This window comes from Cinclus cinclus, chromosome 1 (assembly GCF_963662255.1).
Source record: "Cinclus cinclus chromosome 1, bCinCin1.1, whole genome shotgun sequence".
In the NCBI taxonomy this organism is placed as follows: Eukaryota; Metazoa; Chordata; class Aves; order Passeriformes; family Cinclidae; genus Cinclus; species Cinclus cinclus.
In genome coordinates, this window is record NC_085046.1 from 22,242,955 (window position 1) to 22,265,150 (window position 22,196).

General features: G+C 37.4%; 1 protein-coding gene across 3 annotated transcripts in view; it reads left to right on the forward strand.

Moving 5' to 3' along the window:
- The window catches only part of CDK14 (cyclin dependent kinase 14), a 248,760-nt gene that overhangs the window by 165,787 nt on the left and 60,777 nt on the right, over positions 1 to 22,196 (forward strand). For all 3 annotated transcript variants that reach the window (XM_062494811.1, XM_062494819.1, XM_062494827.1), the window contains one exon: positions 14,214 to 14,334. In XM_062494811.1, the coding sequence (XP_062350795.1) occupies positions 14,214 to 14,334 (121 nt within the window). The remainder of the gene's footprint in view (positions 1 to 14,213; positions 14,335 to 22,196) is intronic.

The window sequence follows — 22,196 nt, forward strand, 5'->3', positions numbered from 1 at the left end:
GCTATGGCTCCAAGATTGGTGTATAAACTATGCAGGCATCTGCCTAGTTTTGGTACCTACATAGCAGGCACACAAGTACAATGTACAATTTCAAAGTATGGAACAACAGGTCTAGAAGTATTGTTAGCTTGAGTATAATTTGTGAGGATAGGAAAACTTGATGCTTGATAATTTTCTAAATTGAAAGATTTTGAAATGACTTGAACAGATGCATCCCCCCTCTCCTAATCCCTGCCCAAAGTTTTGATAATTTTAGTCCTTTAAAAAAATCTTGAAACTGCAGTAACACTACCAACAAATTCTAGTAGTGCAAGGTGAGTGACAGGGAACATCAGGAGCTCAGTACTTTAATGCTTATTTCTGCAGTACGAGAGTTGCTCTTTCTCATCTGTGGGAATGAAGAGAGCAGAAGAAAAACAGCATGACATCTTAATGAAAATGTCTTTCATTTAGTCTCTCAAATACCACTGACCCTGAAGCTTTTCTGACTGCTTCTCGTTGTCTTTGGGGATCTCTGGATGAGTAAGGATCTGCAGGAAGTCTATATTATGGTGAAAGTCCTGCCTTAAGCTTTTGGTATTTTGTTAATATAAAGTCCTCTGATGTAGTAAAAGAATCAAGTCAGTGTGATTCAACCATGCATCCTTCTAGACACATAGGATGATTAATAATAGATAGCAGGAGCAAAAAGACTTGAGGATTATAATAAAGGGAATTATACTCAAAGGAGTGGCAGTTTAAAACTGCAGCTGAGTATTAGAGAGGATGTTTCCATGCATTTCCATATAGATTTTTCTGTGGAGAGGATGACAGGGGTATGTCATGAGGGACAAAGTTATTCCTGTACAGCTTACTGTTAAAATTGCTAAAACTATGTTGACAAGTTGAAAAAAAAGTAGGTTTTTTTTTCTTCGCAGTAAGAATCCCACAAGGGTTTCTTTATAATGTACTGTATAAAATTCATATGAAAAGCTGAATAGCATAAAAGATTGCTTGCATGGATAACTGCGATGCTTTTCCTGTGTAAATGTTCCACAGAGTATTGGTTCTTGAAGATGCTGATATAAGGAGTTGTCTCAGTACCCGAAGAGCTGGTATTATCTTGTTGGTGAAGCTTGATGAAATCATTAGCAAAATTCCTCTGAGAGTGCCTCTAGTTATACAGGCTGGCTCCCTTTGGTTGCCTGGCTTTAAGTGAGCCTAAGGACCATCCCAGCCCTTTGGGGTGAGCTGCAGGAGCAGCCCGGTCACCCCTGAAGCTGCTGGCCCAGTACAGCTCCTGCCCTCCACAGCAGCCCTGCTGCAGGCTCTAGAGAGGGGCTGAAAGCTCTCTGGGTATTGGTTATCAGGGGTGCTGCTGGGAAAGAAAAACAGTTTACCCCAAACATAGGTCCCTCTAATACTGTGCCTGAGTTGAACATGGAAAGAAAAGACATTTCTTCCCATATTCCTGCGGGAGGTTCCTGTTACTCCAGGTGCAGCCTGTTCCTTTCTGGTAACAGCCTTTGAAATCTGAAGAACTGGTTCTTTTACCCCTCAGGAAGGACAGAAGTGGGCTTCTTTGAGGACTCTAGTTGCATTAAATATCAAGAAAGGAAGATGACTTCAGTGACAATGTTGTGAGGAAATTGGAAAAAGAGGAAGTGGGAACCTGGAAAGTGAACCCCAAACTGCTCAAACCTGAGTCAGCTTGCAAGTCTTTATAAAGTACAGTAATTTTTGTGATAATCTCATTTTCCATGGAGAGCAGAAGCTGCTGTTGCTGTTTACAGTGGCAGCTGGGGCTGGAGCAGCAGGGCAGACTGAGTGTGCTTGTCCTGGAATAGCCTCCATGGCTGCGACTGAGTCAGGGCAAACAGTCCTTGCTTGGCCACACTTTCTAGATCCAGGCAAAGTAGGGCCAGAGCTTAGGAGCAGAGCTGATAGGTAGCTATGGCACCTTCAAATCTTTTTTCTTGGAGGAAAGATAAATGTTGCAGGCTGCAAAAGCTGTGGGCACTGTGGACGCAGAGAGCTGTGGCAGGCTGCCATGTTAATTATTTTCCTTTCTGAGGATGATAGGCTTTCCTTCCACCCCCAGGCCTTTCTTCTCAGTTTCTAATGGTGTTAAGTGGCTGCTGTCAGGGAATAGCCAAAGCTGCATTCTTCTTTTTCCTTCCCAGGAACAAGGGCTTCATGTACTGTGCTTCTGACTGTCTGTTGTGATGCCCAGACCTGTGGTGAAATGGGGAGGCAGATGGGTAGGTGGCAGAAAATTTCAAACAACAGCAATGCAAAGGGGTAGATGTGATTTCTGGCATTTGGGCAAAAACAACTGCTTCAGAGGTGAAGATGCAGGAGGAAGTGTGGTCTTGTGATGCTGAAAATGTTTCTTTCTTCTATTTATTTGTTTTTTTGTTCTCATAATGGATTTCCATCTGTTTCGTAGAGCTGATGGTTTTATTGAGGTACCAGTTAAATCTGTACAAAAAATGTGAGTGTCAGCTCAGTAAGAATCCCTTATGGGCAGAAATTGGGTTTCATGGTCTGTGAAGAAAGAATAGATTTGACATGGGTTTACTATCTGGAGACAGCAATTACAAAAACTGTAGGGAGGTTTTGTATTCAACTAAGACTTTAACTTCTCTCTGCCAATTGTTAATGCAAAGTAGAGCCACTTACTGAATTTTTGTCTATGCCAGTCTTCACTGATTGCTTTTTTAACATTTGAAATGAAAATTCTTTAAATACTAGGCTTTTCAGCTTAAAGCAGATGTTGTAACTTAAGCTCTGTCCACTGAGAAGCACTGTGTAGGATTATTGACTGAAAAGGAAAATGTTTTATTTTTCAAAAAGCATGAAGGACCTGGAGATTGGTGTGACTCATTAAATGGGTCCCCTGTTAAACGCATCTCAGATTACTTAGGGCTCAGTGCAATTCTCTATTGCTGCAAGTGAGAGTTATATCAAGCCTTCAAATAGGAGGAAAGACTCTTAATTATCCATTAAGGGTAATAAAGGAAGTTGGTTATGACACCATTAAAACAACTGTGATGAAAAATCTGTTTCAGTATTTTGTGCTTAAGAACATGGGATTTGAATGTCATCTGTACTGCAGCTAGCTCAGTGCTGTGTTATTATGATAATCATGATTTTTTTTTATTACCTTGTTTTGCCCACTTAGGTGTGTACTAGACTTTTACATGACAATGGCACAAAAGACATGGAGAACTGTGATCTGCTGTGTGTACAAAAGACATCCATCCATCCATCCATCCATCCATCCATCCATCCATCCATCCATCCATATGAATCTGTAGATGTATTTAAAACAAATACTGTTTTATTTGAAAAAAGCCTTTTTCAGTCACGTAATGGTGTTCTCTCAGTGTTTTATATGAGAACATTTTCTCTTCTTACATCTCTCCATATCCTTTTGATTATCGTGCTTACAAGCACCTATATTTGAAATATCAAACTTTCATTAAAACATTATTGTTTTGAAGCTTCTTTGCTTGTTTCAGTAGTTACAGGGAAGAAATACTAAAGAAAAAGGAACTGCTTGTGGTAAAGGCACATGCTCATGTCTTTTTAATATAGGCCTCCAGGTAGTTCCTATAGTACTCTCTATCTTTGCTTTCTATGTCTGATTATGATTTTGCTTTATGTTTCCTTATCTAAGAGAACATACTGTATTATATAGTGAGAAAATTATGCCAAGTTTTAAAATTATTTTAGTGTCATTAGTGTGTTAATAGTTATGTAGATTTATTTTACACAGGAAATAATCAGCTATGTAGATATTAAAAGTTAACTGGGAAAGGTGTGGATTAAAGAAGAAAAAATTCATCATCAGGCAGAACAAAATTATTGATATGTAAAGAAAAAGATTAACATGAACAGAACTGGCAGTTTATTAAGAGAAATGTGCCTTTAACATGGTATGAAATAATTCCATAATTGAGATTGCATTTTAAAGAAATGATGGCTGTGTAATTTATAACATAATTTGTTTTGTTCCAGTCACTTTAAAACCTTAGTTCCTGCAACACAGTCACTTTTTATCTAGGTAATTCTTAATAATTTATGCATTAATTTTTTCAATCCTTCTGAAAGACACAGTCCTGCTTGTATTAATATATTCATAGATGCATATTTCGTCCTGATATAAATTAAAATCATGCTTGCAGGGCTACCTGCATTAAGATGAGAGTTTCCCCTGCATCAGTTAGCTCTGATGATAGCCAGAAGTGATCAAGCAGTGCTTGTCTTAGCAATACTTAACACTTCTCCAGCGACTTCCATTTCAAAAAACTCTACAAATAATTGATAACTCCAAGTAGTTACCCTTACGTGTATTGCAAATAACCATGCCCTGCTTGACCTTTTGGTCTTACAGTTTGAAAGACCCAAAGTTAAAAATCTTAAAAGTGGGAAAATCAGGAATCTGCAACTTTATGTCTGGGTGATGTGGGAACATTAACAACAGCTTTGCGTAGGGAGAAAATGGTGCTGAGTAATTTTTGATTTACATGGCGGGGAGAATGGCTAGTTAGAGCTTCATCTCCTTAAAGGTCCTCAAGCTCTTCTCCAAGGTTGTGCCACCTCCTGGCTTTTCTGGCTCATAATATATCAAATTGTACAGCAAATTTTTTGTGTGGTCATTGGAAATAATAGGAGGAGATTTTCAGAGGTAATCTCTTTTATTCCCACCCACAGTGATGAATATATTCATATTCTTCTTATTGCAGCAATTTTTAAGTCACTTGGGCATCTAATTTACTTGCTTTTTTGACTATATTTGCTTTTAAGCATATGTCATTGCACTATTTTTAAGTTATTTCTGGACTCTTCCAACAAGCTGGAAATTTGGTTCTGAAAAATTTGGTTCAGACAGCTCTGAACTGTCTGTAGATGTTAGGAAAAAAACTAAATAAATTTAAAAAAAGGTTGGGGGAGGGATAAGAAAAGGGCAACAGATCACTGAAATGTACTTTATAAACACAAATGACTAATGCAAGCTTCTTGAAATTTTGGCAGTCCTTTGCACATTCTGTTTTACAGTGCTTGGGATCACCACCAGCTTTGCTACACAGGTTTTAGGCTGTGATTCTAAATGAGATGCGCTTACGTGTACTAACAATTGGTTCACACATGGAAACTTGATAGAATAAATGGTTTGAATAGAGCATGGAATGCTTCAATAACAGTATGACAGTAGTAGTTTGTCGGTGGTCGAAGTACTAATAGGGATCCTTTGCTTGCAATCTACAAGAAATTTTTATTGAACACTGCATTCAGAAGTACATCCATTGTCTCCAAGTTGAATAGATAAAAGAATGGCTTGGTTTCAGTACAAATGGATTTTCACTTGTTTTATTAGTTACAATACAGGGTTTTGCAGTTCTACTGACTTGGTAGGCTGTCATTTGTACATAAAGCACTAGATTGGGTTGTATAGCTCCAGCTTTGCCATTCTGGCAGTGGCATTTTAGTGTTCATTATCACTTTAGAGAAAAATGCTGCATTAGGAGCAGTTGGGTTTTAAATACATATTTCCAGAATTGTACTGTTAAGGAATAGCCTTAATGCCTTCTAATGTAACATTTTTAAAAAATAAAACTGTCTGCTTTAATTTCTTCTTTTTTTTGACAAATTGTATTAAGAACTGAATAGATGGCTCTGCAGGAATACAGATGCCTTATTATTGATGCAAAGTCAAATAATAATTTAGACCTAAGCATATTGGAATGTCTCTCACATAAAGGTTTTCTTGTAAGATTTGTGATTCAGATAATTTAAGATGACATATACATTAAATGGGTTTTGAAGAGCAATTCAATTGAACAGGTGAATCTGAGACTCAAGAGATTCCTGGTTTTAGATGTTGCTTTATAAAACTGCTTTACAGAAGCAACAATGCTTATATGGATTTTCTTAACGGCTTAACTCTTGGGAGCAAAGTGGAAACAATTTCTAAAATCAGTGAACTCTTCAAGTTATTTTGTAGTTATTTTGTTCTTTGCATTTAAAGAAGCTTTTGTATGATTGAGATTTATTTTTCCCGTTTTGTTACTTTTGCACCAATGTCTGTTTTGAGATCATTTTTCTCTGATGTAAGCCTGTGCAGTCAGATGTGGCTTTAGATGCTGTGGGTATTACCTAGTATGTGAATGTATGTACTAATGTGATAACACATGCAAAATGTACTGGAGCTCTTTGGTAGAACTCCAAGAGTGTATTTTACCTACTAAGGGAATACATAAGTTGTGAGATATCATATTGTAGCAATGACAAAAGTCAGCTAAATATTTGTGTTATCTATAAATAGTCTGGCTTGGGTATAGGAAGCAGCCTGGACTAAACTCCATGAGCTCTAGAGAACAGTTTGTGCCAGGCAGGGCAGCAGTGGTTCGTGAGCTGAGGGTGGATGAGGGACCAAAGGCAGCTGCATTCTGCAGCATCGGGGTGTGTGCTCAGGTGACACTTTGGCTGGAAAAGGAGGCACATCAAACCTACTTGCACTGGCTCTGTATTACAGGGGTGGGGATCTGGTGGATACTAGCCATGGAATTGTGTCATTTATACATAAGTCAGACCTTGTATTTTAAGAGTAGGTGTTTTCAGCACCCACGGGGTGACAGGTTTTCAAATACACAGATTCCACTCCTGCAGGGTAATGTCAAATGGCAACAATGTTTGATTTATAAACAAAATACTTGTTAGATCTGCTTTTCAAAAATATTATTTTGTCTGTAGATATTAATACTGTTCAAATACTTGCTTTTCCATGTAGCCCTGCTGTTGTTAAACTACTTATCCTAGACAAGTTCGAGTAAATTTGTAGCTACTTGATGAGATTTTTTAATAGCTGACCATGACTAGAGATACGCTTTTTGTCAAAGTTGTCTTGATATTTCACATCACAATAGGACATAAGAGGTCAGCAAAACTGATCCCACTGGAGGAAATCACTCCATAGAGTAACATCCCAGTAGCCATGCTACTGTTGTTGCCTTCAATCCATGGCTTCACTGCATGGGTTCACTTCAGGGAGTTGTGGACCCCTTCAATAGCTGGAGAGAGCCATACGTGGCATCACCTTTTCATTGCCAGTGTTGTATGGTCAGATAAGAAAAACTTACCTAAGGATAAACAACTGGGATTAGATGTTTAAACATAAAACTGTCAGTGAAACTTAGCTCTTGTGTTTGTATGTGGATGACTGTAAATCACTACAGTAGCAACAAATTGTGTTTATTAAACAGTTCTTCAGCTGTCAGGTTTAATACAACATGAAACTAGAAGGGCTTTAATGGTACTGATGCCCTGTGTGAAATTGAGTTGCATCTGGTATGTGTTCAGTGCTCTTTGCACCTGGGTAGAGGGGGAGGTAGTTTGTCTACATGATGATTTTCTAGAAAAGATAGGTCTTGGAGAACAAGCATATTCATTTCTTTACTGCTGTGTTGTATTTAACCTGTCTCATGCCATACGTCAAGTACCTATCAAATTATAAGTTTTCCAGGCTCCAGCTGAAAAGGGTTGCTTCGTTTTTTACTTGAATGCCAGATGGAGTCATCCAGAAATGACTCTTGCTGTCCTGCTTTTAGTTGTGAAGGAAGAGATCACAGTAAATTGTTAGCTTCAAACACAATAGCCTGCAGTTGCTTGTTAGCTTCTATTGGTGGACTATTATACTTCACCAAATGGGACATCCATAGCTCTCAGTTTGTCTCTATACAGCACTGTTCTCCTGAATATCTTTTTTTTTTTGTCTTTTCAAAACTGTGTGAAAGTGGTCTGCTACCTTTCTTGTCTTTGGCAAGTTCATTAGTCATGTCTTAAAATTCCACGTGTAAATTATTACTATTACACAAATAATTGTCCAGTATTGATTAGGCTCATTCATTCATTACTACTTCCCCGTTTTTTCTTTTCTCAAGGAATACTGAAATATCCTGAGGTGCATTAGCTCTCATTTTCAGTGAAGAATTATTTTCTGCCTGTTCGTCCTTTCTAGAACTTCCTTACTGCACTCTGCAGATCTTTCCAATTTAAAACCATCTGTTCAGCAATTGTTAACTCTTTGCTTCAGACCTAATAACTTCACTGTGAAATGAGTAATTCTGACATTTTCACTTACAGCCTTATTAGCACAGTGGTGTGTTCCTGCTGGGGCATTTATAGGAGTAGAGGACATCATCTTCTCATAGACTTTTTATGAAACAACAAATTGTTAAATAAAAATCTGGAATCTGGAGAACAAGATTTAAATCAAACACCTGTTAAGGCTATTGTGGGCATGTATACCATATCCATAAGGAATCGAGGTCTTTTCTGTAATGCAGAAGTTATCTTTGATGTGAAATTGCTTACTGGCCTTGAGTCCTGCTAGCTTTTACATCTATGTGAATGTTTATAATGTTGATGCAGTTTGTTTCCTTTTTTTTTTTCCTGCCCACACTGTTACTTTTCTATTTCCAGACTAGTAGAGGCACTTTGAACATATTCCTGCTGACCCAGAATGCCATGGGCTTAGATACATTTTCCTGGTGTCAAAAGTGGAGTGTATATTTCTTTTGTATTTGTGTACCACCTTTTGCACAGTACCCAATTTTTAGTGTGGTTTTTTCCTGCTTATAGGCAAGGAATAAATTTTTCAGTCATGGTACACGATCAAAATCAGTGTGCCTTTTTTCAAAACATATCAGAAATTATATACGAGGATTTTAAAGCAAAGAAATAAACAGCTTTATAGCTATGATAGCTTTCGAAGAAAATCAAGTAAAGTGATCTGATGCAGCCAAGAGCTGAGTTCTGTCTTGTATTCCTTTTTTCTACTTTCTATGATCCTTTGGGAGGCAGAGGGGAAGGGGAGAGAGGTTATAATAAAAAAAATGATGCTGGATTTGTTGGAAAAGGGCAAACACTTTTCAGGAGTGCTAGAGTCATTCTTTCTGGTAACAGGAAAAGTATTTCTGTGTCTCCCCATTCTGTAACTTGTATTTGTCAACTGACAGTTGAGTCCTGTTCACAGACTAGAATAATCATTGTCTGTGTTACTCTAAGTGATTGTCTGAAGACATACATGAGATAAAACTTGCAGGGAAAATAATCTTTTGTTACAACAGCTGATAACAGCTGGAAAAACCAGACAGGCTGAGAGGCACACATGCCTTTTGTCTTACTTACTTCTCTCTGTCTCTTGAAAACTGACTCTTGCCACTCCAGTTTCAAAGACTAGTCATTGCTCAAGTGCATTTTGGGAATACTAATTTTGAGATCCTAATTAGTCTCTCTGATTGTAACTTCTATAAATGAACAGCACTATCATAAGTTAATGGCTATATTAGGACTAGGACATGGGATATTGTAGTTAATTTGTTTTTTTGAGAGGGATTTAACTCAGATGCTCTGGTAAAGCTTCATGTTGGAGACAGATGCATTCAGATAAACAGCAGAGGGACCTAAAGGCTGCAGGACGCTTTTGATTGCCAAGACCTGGCTTCTAGGTTAGAGTGCTGACCACTTCACTGAAGCAGTGTCAGTGTCTCCACCCATTTTACTTCTTTAGTTTTTGTTGTCACTCAAGTATTCACTGAATAAATGTGGAAAACAAGTAGCTGAGTAAATAGGTTGACAGTTCATGATCTACAATAGAATACATTAGCAACATTTTAATATTATTACTGACTCATAGTTACAGTTCAATAAGCCATTTACCTCAAACAAAGTAATTGTTAAATAAACAAAGCAGGAAGCTTAAAAAGGAAGCACACGAAGAATCTGCATCAAGGAAAAGCAATAAGAAAAACACCTTATTTTTAGTATGCTTGCTAGAGCCTTTTTAAATATATCTAAATCAAAATAATAAACTGCTCTACACATTTAAGGTATAATAGAAAGGAAACCATGCACATCCTTGGTAAGCCTTTGTTTTGCAGACGTGACTGGTTTTCTCATTTGCAGAATCATATTTGTTGTGAACAAAGGCTTCCTGATTGTCATGTGAAGTTGGCTAGGAAGCTATCCTGCAGCTAGAGAGATATCAAATATTAATATTTGTGCTCAGGTAGCCAAAGGTGTGTGTATTGGATAGGTATCGGGTCTGGATGTAGCTACAGCCTCTTGTAAAAGCTAAATACAATTTGAAAGTTACAGTGATAAATCAGGGCAATATGTGTTGTCAATAACTGATACTAGGTAAAATCAGATACAGCCTCTGAGTCCAAGATACAGCCAGATGAAGCAGAGACAATCGTGTTTACCAAGCAAGAAAATTTCTTCTTAAAAAAAAAAAGGGGTTTTTTTTAAGTTCAGAGTAGGACGCAGCAGGGGATTTGCTGTGTTAAAGACACATAAACATACAAAGACATAGATTATTCACTCTGTATTTTGAATACTGGGCTTCCCAGGGTATCCTGAGCTGTTGTTTAATGAATGAGTTAAAATTAAGTTGTGGTTTGTGCCACAGAGCAGCTAGATGATGTTGTGCAAGCCTTGCACTATGTAATGCATCAGAACAATTTCTTCTTTCATTTTGGGTAAAATAATGGTCATAGAAGTCAGTGCCTGTAGAACATTAAACAGTGTCTGTCCTTCCTGCAATTACACGCAAGTTCACTAGTGGGTCTGACAACCTAAATTTTAATAACTGGACCTTATCCTTGGATTCCTTCTCTCAAAATAGGGCTGCAACAGCAGGGCATGTGTTGACCTTTTATCTTTGGTAAGACACAGGAATCAGAGGGGAGTTCACTGCTTGTCAGGAGGTCCTTCCTCCACCTTCCCAGGCTCAGGAAAGTGTGCTCAGGCAGCAGTATGTAAATGTACCAGGTGTACTCACCTGGTGATCTGCTGCTTACCTTGTGGCTTTTATGCACATGGGCCATTAAGGTTTGAAGTTTTGATGATCCCCTTATAAGCTCTGCTTTTTAAAAATGAGATTGTCATTCTTCCTGTAGTGTAACCATGGAAACAGACAGGGAACTCTTAAAGAAAGTGATTGAACATGCTGTGCTAATTAATCCTACCCTTCAGTTTTCTTTCTGTTGAAGGATGTGCTTAAATAAATTTTGCATGAGTAAGCATATTTGGATGTGCAAAGGGGTATAAAATATGTAGCAAGTTTTCTTTCAGAAGGATATCTGAAAAAGCCCTGGTAACTGTCATCTATTTGTATCTGGACCATCAAAACAAAAAATGTAGTATCTTGGTGTTTCACATATATATTTTGATAGCATTCTTTTTGGATTGTAAATATATCAGAAAGATGAGACTATCTTTTTCTTATCTCATGTGCAATGAGAAACATTTGCATTCACTTTGGGTGAAAGTATTCATTATTGCTAAATGCATTCTTTATGCAGAGCAGAGAATTATTCAGAAAAAGCAAAGGTTACTCCCTCCCTGTGAGAAAGCAGCTCCTCTGAGGCATTAGCCTGATTCAGGTCCTGTCACAAGGGGAGTGAGTGACTGACTGAACAGTAGGACTGTGACAAATTTTCCCCTTTCAAATTTTAGCTTTTGTAAGTATTTCCCTTGGTCATTCACTCCTGCTTTCCTTTTTTTCCATTTGCTTTCTAAAGCAGTGTGTGTGGCCAACTAGGAAACCAATTGGCCACAACTTAAAACATGTGGCCTGAACTCATAAACCTTTTGTTACAGTTTAACTCAAACTAGAACACCTCTTAACCTGGTGGTGCTGTCTGATACCAATGTGTGGCCTCAGCTTGCTTTTACAAATTAAGATTTTGTTTGTTTCTCAATTCCATTAGTGATCCTCTTATAACTGAGAAACCAGTTGAAGCAGCCAACCTCAAATGAAACTTTCATAGTGTTTTGAGAGTGAAGAATGGATTAAAGAAAAAACATTTAATTGTCCAACAGGCTGGGACTAGCCTAAAAGGGCCATTCTTTGAAAATAAGGTGGATTTTCATTAACCTGGAATGGATTAAAGGTAGAGGAGATCTAGAAGCAGTGTATTGAGGAAACAGCATGGGTGGCATTCCCAGCAGAATTGGAGGACTTGTTCTACACCGAACAGTCAGAGGAGAGGAGGAAAGGTGTGCTTGGGCTGACTACAACATCTGCAAAGCTCCATTCTTGTCAGTAGAGCGGCAGAAATGCTGGCAAGCATGGTTATGATGTTATTATTTGCAACATGTTTAGTGGAATGGCAAGTTGGATGCTCATTTCTCTCTGCATTGGAGATTTCTGGAATGGGTAGATCAATGTGTCGTGAAAATTTTGAGTTTGTCTGTCATCCCACAAGCTAAAGTTTTTTGACAGTTTTCCCCAAAATGCATCATGTGGCTTCTTCAAGAAGCCTTTCCCCTGCTTGGTTATGCCTCTTCTCCTATGAAAGCTTGGTAGAAGTTCAGAATTTGCAAACAAATTCAGTATTCCACAGACAAAACTAAGGGGAGGGGCTCAGACAGGCAAAAAGGATGGAATCATTCACCATCCAGATGTCTCAAATCCCTTAATAATTTTTATATTGCTTAACAGTAGTAGGTCCATATCCACAAATTCAGGGAATACTGTTTCAGTTTAGTCACGTGGAATATAGATGCACAGAAACTCAGGCTTGTTAATGGTCCTGTGTGCCAGGGATAGGAACTGCTCACCAGATCAAGCTGTTGGTGGTTTCTGGTTTCCTAGAAGCAAAAAGCTTAATCTGAAGGCAGAGACAGTATGGAACACATGATGTGGCCTCTCCTCTGGCCTCTTAGGGGCAGTACCTGGCCAACCCTGGGTTGTCTTTGTAAGCCAAATTTTTCATCAAGCTGATGAAAAGGTGCACAGACCTTAAAGAAAGAGAGGTCTGTAAATCTGAAAAATAGGCATTCATGTTTCAAATGTCATTTTTAAAAGAAGAGATCATGGCATACAATCCAAATTATTCCCCTACACTGGTCTAATTGCTGTAATCAGCTGATAATGCAGTCTGCTGGCAAGATTGGCTATCATTGCTATGGGAGATATATTCATGACAGGAAATGTTCATAGACAGGTTTTTCTACTGTATTAAGAAGAAAGGGGCAGAGAAGAAAAGGGCAAAGGACTCTCTTCTGCAATCTTTCAGGAATTCTCATGTTGCTTATTTCTTTCTGAGTGTATGACTTTGCTTATTTGTTTCTGTAAGGTGTAAAACATGACCTTCTGTTACAGTAATTCCATTTGTTTTCTGAAAGGAAAACCAGTAGTTCAGGAGGACACCAAAAAGCACCCATTACTGTGTTCTCCTGATTTCAATTACTTATGCATGTCCAGTGTTCCCAGCAAGGAAATGTATGTTCAATGCAGTAGCTAGGATCAGATATTTTGGGAAAAGCATTTGCAGGCCCACGCTACGAAGAGTCAACTTAGCCCTGAAGATATTTTTCCCATTTTCTGGATGAGAGTACTTTTTAGAGAAACATACTTGTAAAGTTCTCAGTTTAGCATATGATGATGATCTCCCTTTTGCATAGATTGTGAGGTAATGTGAATTATTTTAAATGACTGACAACCTTAAAAGACAATTACTGTAAATATTATATCTTTAGTAGGCCAGAGATTTTATTGAAATGATTTCTGAAGTTGGAGCACTGCCAATACACAATTCTTGAGAGAGAGGAATTTTTCACATACCATTTTCTGCTGTACTGCTGCAATATTAACATTTATTTGAATGGTAATGTGTAAGGGTGTCTACAGCTTTCAAACGTAAACTTGAATGAGCAGGCTGGGTTTGCAGTGTAAGCTGTTGAAGGTTTCCTAGGCTTCCCTAAGAAGCCAAATCTCATCTGTGGCATCATTTGTCTGGGAGTTGCCTTTTCATTTTCTTCTTCTAAATAACACTGAAACTGAAGACCATTCATGCCTCAGGATGAACAGTTAATGGCAATTAAAATCTTCGTTTATTTGTCTTTTATTTAGGTATACTGCAGTCTGTCTTTGCATCTCTCCTGGGCCTGTGTTTGTCATTATGAAAAGCATCTTTTATTATCCCTTCATAATATTCACAGCTCTGTTTAGCCAGGTACTTAATGATAGATGCTGCCATTAAGTAAAATACTCCAGTTCTAGAAGAAAAATACTCTTGCAACATAACTGTCATATTATGTGATACATGCTCATATATCCTTTTAGATTGCAACAGTGCAGCAAACTATTTCTTTGCTTTTTTTACATTAATTTGATTATTTATTATTAATTTAATAGTTAATTTGTGTTTACCTCACAGGTCTTGCAAGAGCTAAATCAGTTCCTAGTCATACATATTCCAATGAAGTGGTAACCCTATGGTACAGGCCTCCAGATGTCCTTCTGGGATCAACAGAATATTCCACCTGCCTTGACATGTGGTAAGTGTTGATGAAAAGACTCTACGTAGATGCTTTAGCCCTTGCTTTTCAGGCATGTAAACCAAATATGTAGTGAGATCATGGGTACAGGTTAAAAAACATCTGTGTAGTGCTATGTGTGGTTCATGCAGTATCTCCCAAAGGGAATCCCCTCCTGCCACCCCACTGTCTGGCAGCTGCTACCAGCTGTTGACACAGCACCCATTGGTGCTTTGCAAGAGACTGTAGTCTGACTTTTGCAGCCTCAGGGTGCTACTTTCCTATGATATGACACTTGTTTTGCATAAGATACAGCAAGGAGAAAACCAGAATTCTCTGGTTGTGAGCATAAAACCTCAGTTCTTAATCTACTGTATTTGGTAGCTGTAAATATTTTTGAATAGTTTTCTTTCAAACCTATGGATGTTATTTAGACTTGCAGGTTTAGAAGAGTAGTTTGATTTGTAGAATATATATCAACTTGCTCATTTTTGATGACATCATTTAGTCCTGTTTTGAACAAGGAAGGTACAAGGAAGGTATTTGGGATTTTTGACTTAAAAACCAAGCTGGAGGTTCTTCATTTATACTGTAGATTTTGAGGTGACAGGATCTCTATAATCCATACAAATTCTGAAATATGGAAAAAAATCCTCTTCCTTACAAAGAAAGGAAGATGCTCTGGAATGTTTGAGTTCTGTTTTGTTTGGTTGGTTGTTTGATTTGAGGGTTTTTTTGGTTGGTTGGTTGGTTGGTTTGGTTTTGGGTTTTTTTTAACACGTTTGACTTTGTAAACCTTTACAATTCATTCGAGAAAAAATTATACTCAGGAATTCTCAGAAAAATACAGTAATTTTTTTTGCAGTTCACTGAAATATCTTTCTTTAGTACAGGCAAACCAAAGTTAGAATTATGATTACACGAAAATCTAGAGGTAACCGTAAGATAAGGTTAAAATCACCTTATATTTTCATATGGTGTGTGAATAATCTTTTTAAGTTAATCTTGAAACTGAATATTGTATTGTATTGTATTGTATTGTATTGTATTGTATTAAGATAATATTGAAACTGATTACCTTGCAGGAAATTTTTTTACCTGGGAAGGGAACTGAAACATGAGGTTGTATTTAGTCCTGTAGCTGAAATCAGAGATTATGGGATGAAAACAGGTTTTTCCTGAAAATCTTGACTCCTGGGGGGCATGATTTAGAAATCACAGGATTGTTTCATGTGAAGGGGTTACAGAGTATAAATACTAGAATATCTAACACTGAAGTGAGTGGTTAGTACAACTGGGGCCTGGCTGCTGCAGCTTCTTGAGCTCTAAGGGAAGGTGAACCAAGAGATAAGAAAGGGACAGTGAGAAAACTCCAAATGTGAACACTGTGATATTGCAAGTGTGCCAGAGAGGCAGAGGCAGCATCTTCTTCATGAATTGTCTGGATTTCCTCAGACTGTTCTCCATTTCACAGGTCTGAAATTTCCTTCTACATCTCACTTTCTCATCTGTCCCAAAACTCTCCTGTTTTCCTAAACATCAGGTTCAAGCTAGCATCTTCAAAGGTTGCATACAGTGTCTGCAGCCCATCTGCTCCTAATGTTTTACAATCACCTCTTTTCCAAGTAATACCTCACACACCCTCAGCAAAAAGCTCAGCTTGCTTGGGGTGAGCAGGACAACTGACTCAGAGGATGGAAGTAGCTGGAAGAGATAAATAGTCCTTTCTGCTCACCTTCTCATAGTTCCCTCTACATTTGTTCATTTCTTAAGTCACACGTATTTGTGTATGTCTGCACACACATGAGTCAATTTGTAAATTACACAGAATATATGGGAAAAGCAAAAGAAAAATTTCAATGCTTTAACAGGGCAAACTGCTAAAAAGCACTTTAAAATGCTTTCTTTTTCATTAAAAGCAACATTGGAAATTTATTTTTCTAACTCCTCCCAATTTAAAAAACACTGTACTGTGAAACTGGATAAGGTATTTAAAAATATGTTTTATTATTGCTGAAAACTTTTCCACAAATAAAACTGGTTCTCTCTAAAGTTCAATAGCTTGTCAAAAATAGATCTTTTTACATTTCCCCGTAATGATGATTTTAGTAAAAAATCTATTAGAACGTCCAATCAAAATATGTTGTGTTCCTGTAATAAAGATTAAATCATGTAGCTAATTAAAAGCATTTAAAAGCTACTATACCTGCAACATGTCCTGAGCATGTCCTTCATAATCATATGTTTATATTCAAATTACATGGGCAGCAGGGAAGATCTAGGAAGGACTTAGAGTGGTACTTCAGCAGTCCTGGTCATTATTTTGTTTTCTGACAAAAATGACTCGAGTGTTGGGGAAGAGCACAGTAGTTACATCTTCAACAATATCAATAAATTATGTCTCCTGTACAGAGCATTTTATAAAGGCCAAAAAAACCATCCAGGTGCTCATGGGTCAAAGGTGGTGTGTTCAGTTTCAAATGAAAAAACAATGTCATATTCCTCTTGTACTCCATTTGTATCCCTTACAGTATTTTTTTCTGCCCTGTACAAACTGAGGAACTATGAAGGGCTCAGGGAAAAGGGACCTAGTAATACAGTTTCACACGGCAGCAATTTGTGCAGGGGCTCAGCCTCTGCCACGTCAGCAATCTGATGAGAGCAAATGTATACTGTGTGTGGCAGAAGAGCTTTAGATTTTTACTTCTATGCTTTGCTGGGTAGTCTGAGGCAGCACTCGCAGTGTGACTGTGAGAGGTGTAGCTGTGTGCTCAGGTCACTTGTGCTCACTTGGCACATCTGACATGAGCCCTGCTGGAGCTCGGGCAGCCTTGGGGCTCTGCGTACTCAATGGCTGCACAGACCTGAGCCATAATTACATTAAAGCCATTTAGTGGCTTCCCAGAGTGGGAGGAAGGGAGACAAGGAGAAACCTGTCTACCATCAGATTCCTAGATAATTTGGTAATTTGTTATCAAAAGTGTGTTTGTAGCATTAGCATTTTTATGCAATTACTGGCATTATGTCCTTATGGCAGATAGTGTGTGCTCTTCTGTGTCATTATTGATGACCTACATGATGACAGAACTAGGCAGCCACTTCACTAAATATTTAAATAATGTTAAGGTGGAGGGCACAGCTGTTTCCTCTATTTAGAGAAAAGAAAAAGTCACAGGGCTTTTTCTATAGCCATGATAAATGACATTTCATGGTGGTTCCCCAGGAACAGAAAGTGAGGCTCCCACAGAGTAGAAGACCAGCTGCATGAAAAAGAGTCCAAATATTAACCACTGGGCAGTGGCTGGGAAGCAGGTGGCAGAGGCTGCGGGCTATTTTTACACTTCATTTGCTGGTGTAGAGAATTAGAATAGTAACTAAAAGCTAATGATCCACATGCAATGTTGCATTCTCCTGCATTCTTTTTTAAATAACCCCTGGCAATAAAATAATACTAATGAAGATGTACTTGCAGTAGTGGTGTCAGGCTGGTGATGGAAATCAGTGTGTTGGCCTTGGTGATTTACTGCTCACAGCATTTGATACAGCAGCATTATGTGAATGTATTATACTACCCACAACTGCATCAAAGAGTTGTGATAACCTTTGATATAGCTGCTTTTTTTTTTTTCCCTCTTGATGAGAACTTACCAGTAGCTAGGAAAATGGTTTTGCATTGCCTCTGGTGTAACTTGTCCTAATCCTTGAATTTTACAGTCCTTTGAAAGTCAATGCAAGGAAAATAGGCTTCAACACATAAAGGATTTATGGATTACTAAAACCCATATATAAGTAACACAGAAACATAGGCAAAAAAAATCCCTAAAATAACCTATTCTCTTTGTTCCTTACAGGAAGAGTATAATATTAGTAAATTAAGCAATTTAAACAGGCTGTTAAATCCATTTGATTCTGATAATGCATGTGCTGCTGCTGCATCTGGCTTGCTTACATCAAGAAGTCACTAGGGATATTTTATTTAGAAGTGCAGCTGGCTTTAAACTGTGTTTGCTAACAGCTGGGAATTTTTTTGCAAATTCTGTTGTTTTATTTATTAAAAAACACACTCTTAGTCACAGTACAGGTAACATAAGCAGTTATGGACTGGGATATATTTTAAATTCACTTTTATTAACTAGCATCAGTTATGTTTAGTACTGGGGAAGAAATAAATTAAACCTAGGCCAGCAAATTGTTACAAAATTGCTTCTTAAATAATTCTTGTTTAACTTTGTTACATCTGGGTTGTTGTACATGGTTTCATATCTGATCTTAATTTAGGGAAACCTGTTCATAGGGAGTTTCTCTATCCTATTGTTAGAGAAATAAATGGTATGTGGGAGCACACCACTTTTTACACATAGCCTACTATGAGTGTGGATTTGAGTGCTCAGTATAATTCCATTTATGCTTTCATTAATATTTGACCAATGAAGACCTGCAACCATAATTAAGACATTCATTAAGTAAAAACGAATTTTGTCCTAGACACAAATGCACCAAATTACAGTTTTTACACGGGGGACATTTCAAAGGCATCTTTATCCTGTTTCTCCTTTAAACTGTTTGCAGTGAGAGAAATGTGAGAGCAGTAGTCCCAGTATGCCCTGAAGAAATACTTCTTGAAGCTTGAGAGAGAAAACAGCATAGGGGAAATTAGCTCTTTTGCCCTTGATGTTCCTCAGGATTATGACTTCCACTCCAAAGAAATGCTAATGTGTAGGATTAGGGTATTAAGGTCATATTGCAGTAACTATAAAGGTATTGTTGATTAAATTTCTCTCGCTGTCAGTGCGTTCTTCAAGAGTTCTATCAGCTGAATTAGGTTTTGATTGGAAAATTCTATAGGCTCAGATTTATAACAGTGCTGTGTCTGAGGAAGTGAGGAACTGTCTGGCTCTGTAGTTATGGGAAGCAGATTTCATTTCCTATCTGAAAACTACTTTTATCCATTTGCAACATCAGATTTGCTGTTACTTTTTCATTGATAGAAATACCTTTCATGTGTGTAAAGAAAGTACATTATGAAAGTATCTGGATACAGAAAAGAAAACCAGAAAGTATATGTTCAACATGAAAGTGTCTCCTGGCAAAATGTTGCTCAAGTAGTTGCTTTGAAGAGTATTTTCTTGAGCTTATTTTGACTCTGCTTTTACAGAACAAGTGGGTCAAATAGAAAGAATCCCACAAGAAGGGATCCTTCATGAATATAGTATTTCTTAATATAGAATCTGAGTACTGCTACAAAAGAAAAAAATTCTGGAGCTTTTATTTCTAGGTATTCAGTGATACATGACCACTCTATTCTCTTGTAATTACAATTGCTTCAAGTCTGACTTTAAAGAAATACCTTGAACCATCATGCTCTCAAGTAAATTAGTTTTCATTCATTGCATATGCTTCCTGCACAAATTTGAATGTTTTTTGTCATAATGAAAGGGAAATTTTGATTCACTATTATTTATCTTGTGAGAACTGCTGTTTGCCTTATTGCCACTGTATTTTTATCAGACTGTATTATTCATTAGATGTTATTTCTTATATATCAAAGAGTAATGATCATGAAAGACAAATTCCAACCAACTTCAGGATTCGTGGGTACTCTGGCAGTCTGCTGCAGTTGAAATAAATCAGATTTTTGTCAGCTAAAGAAAAAAAAGTCCCTTGCTTTGCATTCCTTTCCCCCAAAATTTGTCTAGGTTTTGTGGGGTTCTGTTTGTGTTTTTATTTGTTTGTCTGTTTGCTTTTTAATTCTGATGTATTTAACATTACAAAGAGTGTGTTGTTTGGGAAGCTTCAATGAAAACTCTGTTGTTCCTTTGAATTTCAGAAAACCCACCAGGGGGATTGCTGAAAGGAATTACTTGGCTTTCATAAAATGCCTTCCCCCTCTGAAGTCAACCCCTGCACACAGAAAACAGACTTAATGACCAGATAAAAATATTACGTGAAGACTCAGCATAAGTTTTCACTGTGAATATGCTGAATATTATCACCTGCACTGAGCCTGCTAAAAAGCAGATCTGTTGAAGGCAGAATATTCAACACTTTAAAACATATATAGTAAGGATTTAAGTATAAATTAAAACTTGGTTTGGAAACAGTTCCTCATTCTGGAGTGTGTCTCTACTCTCTTTTACAGCTTCATCAAGAAAAGTCATAATATTAACTGAAGGAGCCATCCCTTATAATCTTTTCTATATTATGCCTTACCAAAGCTGTTCTGATTTTTATTTTTCGTTTGTTTTACAGTATTCAAGTACAGATACACTGGAGATTCTTGTAGCAATAAGGATCTTTGTTACACAGAGACAGGAATGTGAATCCCTAAGCCAAACACATAAAACCAATCCACCAGTAAGCAACTCAACTTTAAGGCAATAATAAAAGCTGTGCAGAAAAAAATACAGTGAGAAAGAAGGTTCCTGAGGCGTTCAACTTAATTTTTACATTTATATCAATTCAAATGCAAGAGAAGCCATTCAGCTGTGCTAGTAACTCTTACTCTGTATAAGGCTGTACAGTGACAGCCAGAGTCCCAGGAAATTAAGCAGGACAATAGAAGAGCAATATTAGATGGCATGGCCATGTATGCTCTCATCAATATATCAATAGGTTTAGTCATGCTTTTTGTCATCAGAGAGTAAACCACCCATTTCAGCATTAAATGGCTGTCACTTCTACTTTGCAAGTTTATCCTTTGCCATTGCATTGGAAATATCTCTGAACAACACTGTAGCATTTGGCTTATTTATCCAAACTCAGAAGTCCTATAAAGAGAATGGAAAAATCTGAACTGAACACACAGAAATTTGTCGAGGTAATGCTCTTTTGTCAAAAATTATTTATAAGTGCCTCCTGAAAATGTCATTCATTGTATGCTGAACGTGCATAAATTTACCTAAATAACATACCCTTGGAGATGCATAAACCTTAAAGCCTCTATTACATATTTTAAGAAGTAATCTTTACATCATAGGAACTACAGCTGGGAGTGATGTGTGAGATGATTTGCTTCACTCCACTGTAAATGCAAGTCTGTTTACTGAAGAATATTCTTAAGTATTTCAGCTTGTCTCATTTTACATTACTGTAACTGGGCTTCAAGTCCATTGGGAGGCTGGGGTATAGCACAATTATTAATTGTATTTCCTTAACACTTACCCTAAAATTTCTATTTCCTAGAGGCATTCTGCTATTTCTAGTTAATACTATTTTGGATTTACCTACCATTTTGGGAACCATTAAAATCCTAATCAATTCTTCCCTGTCCTTCATTTTGCATAATTTTAAATACAGAGTTATCACATTCTCCGTTGTCCCTTGGGTTTTCTTGTAGCCAAGAATGACAATTTGCTTAATTTTTCTCAAAACCCAGTTCTTCTGACATGAAAATAGTTTTTGCTTTGTTCAAAAACATCTCTAGACTGTTTTTTAAAAGTTTGTGAGGTCTACAAAAAAAACAAGAGAAATGCAAAGGCCTTGTAGAGACTTTATTTATTTTCTCATTTGCAGTGTGTGCACTTACAGTTTGCAATGCAGGGATATTGCAATGCAGGGATTCCTATTACAGACTCAAGTTTTTACTCACTGTGATCCTAAAATTCACCAATGCATGGAAATACTATGACATCCAAAATATTGTCCAGCCATCTTCAAGCTTTTATTTGCTATTATGGCTTTCTGGATCTTTCCTATCTGTTTCCTGTTTTAATGTCATACTCCTTCTATATTACTATTTCCTTATTTTAGTATTCATTTAAACATCTCTTTCTCTCGACTTAACTCATCAATGTGCTGAACACCATAACCTTTGAAACCAATCATAGGCTTAATTTTCAAGTGGGCTGAAGGGAACAGCAGTCTTCCAGCTCAAATCTTGAAGG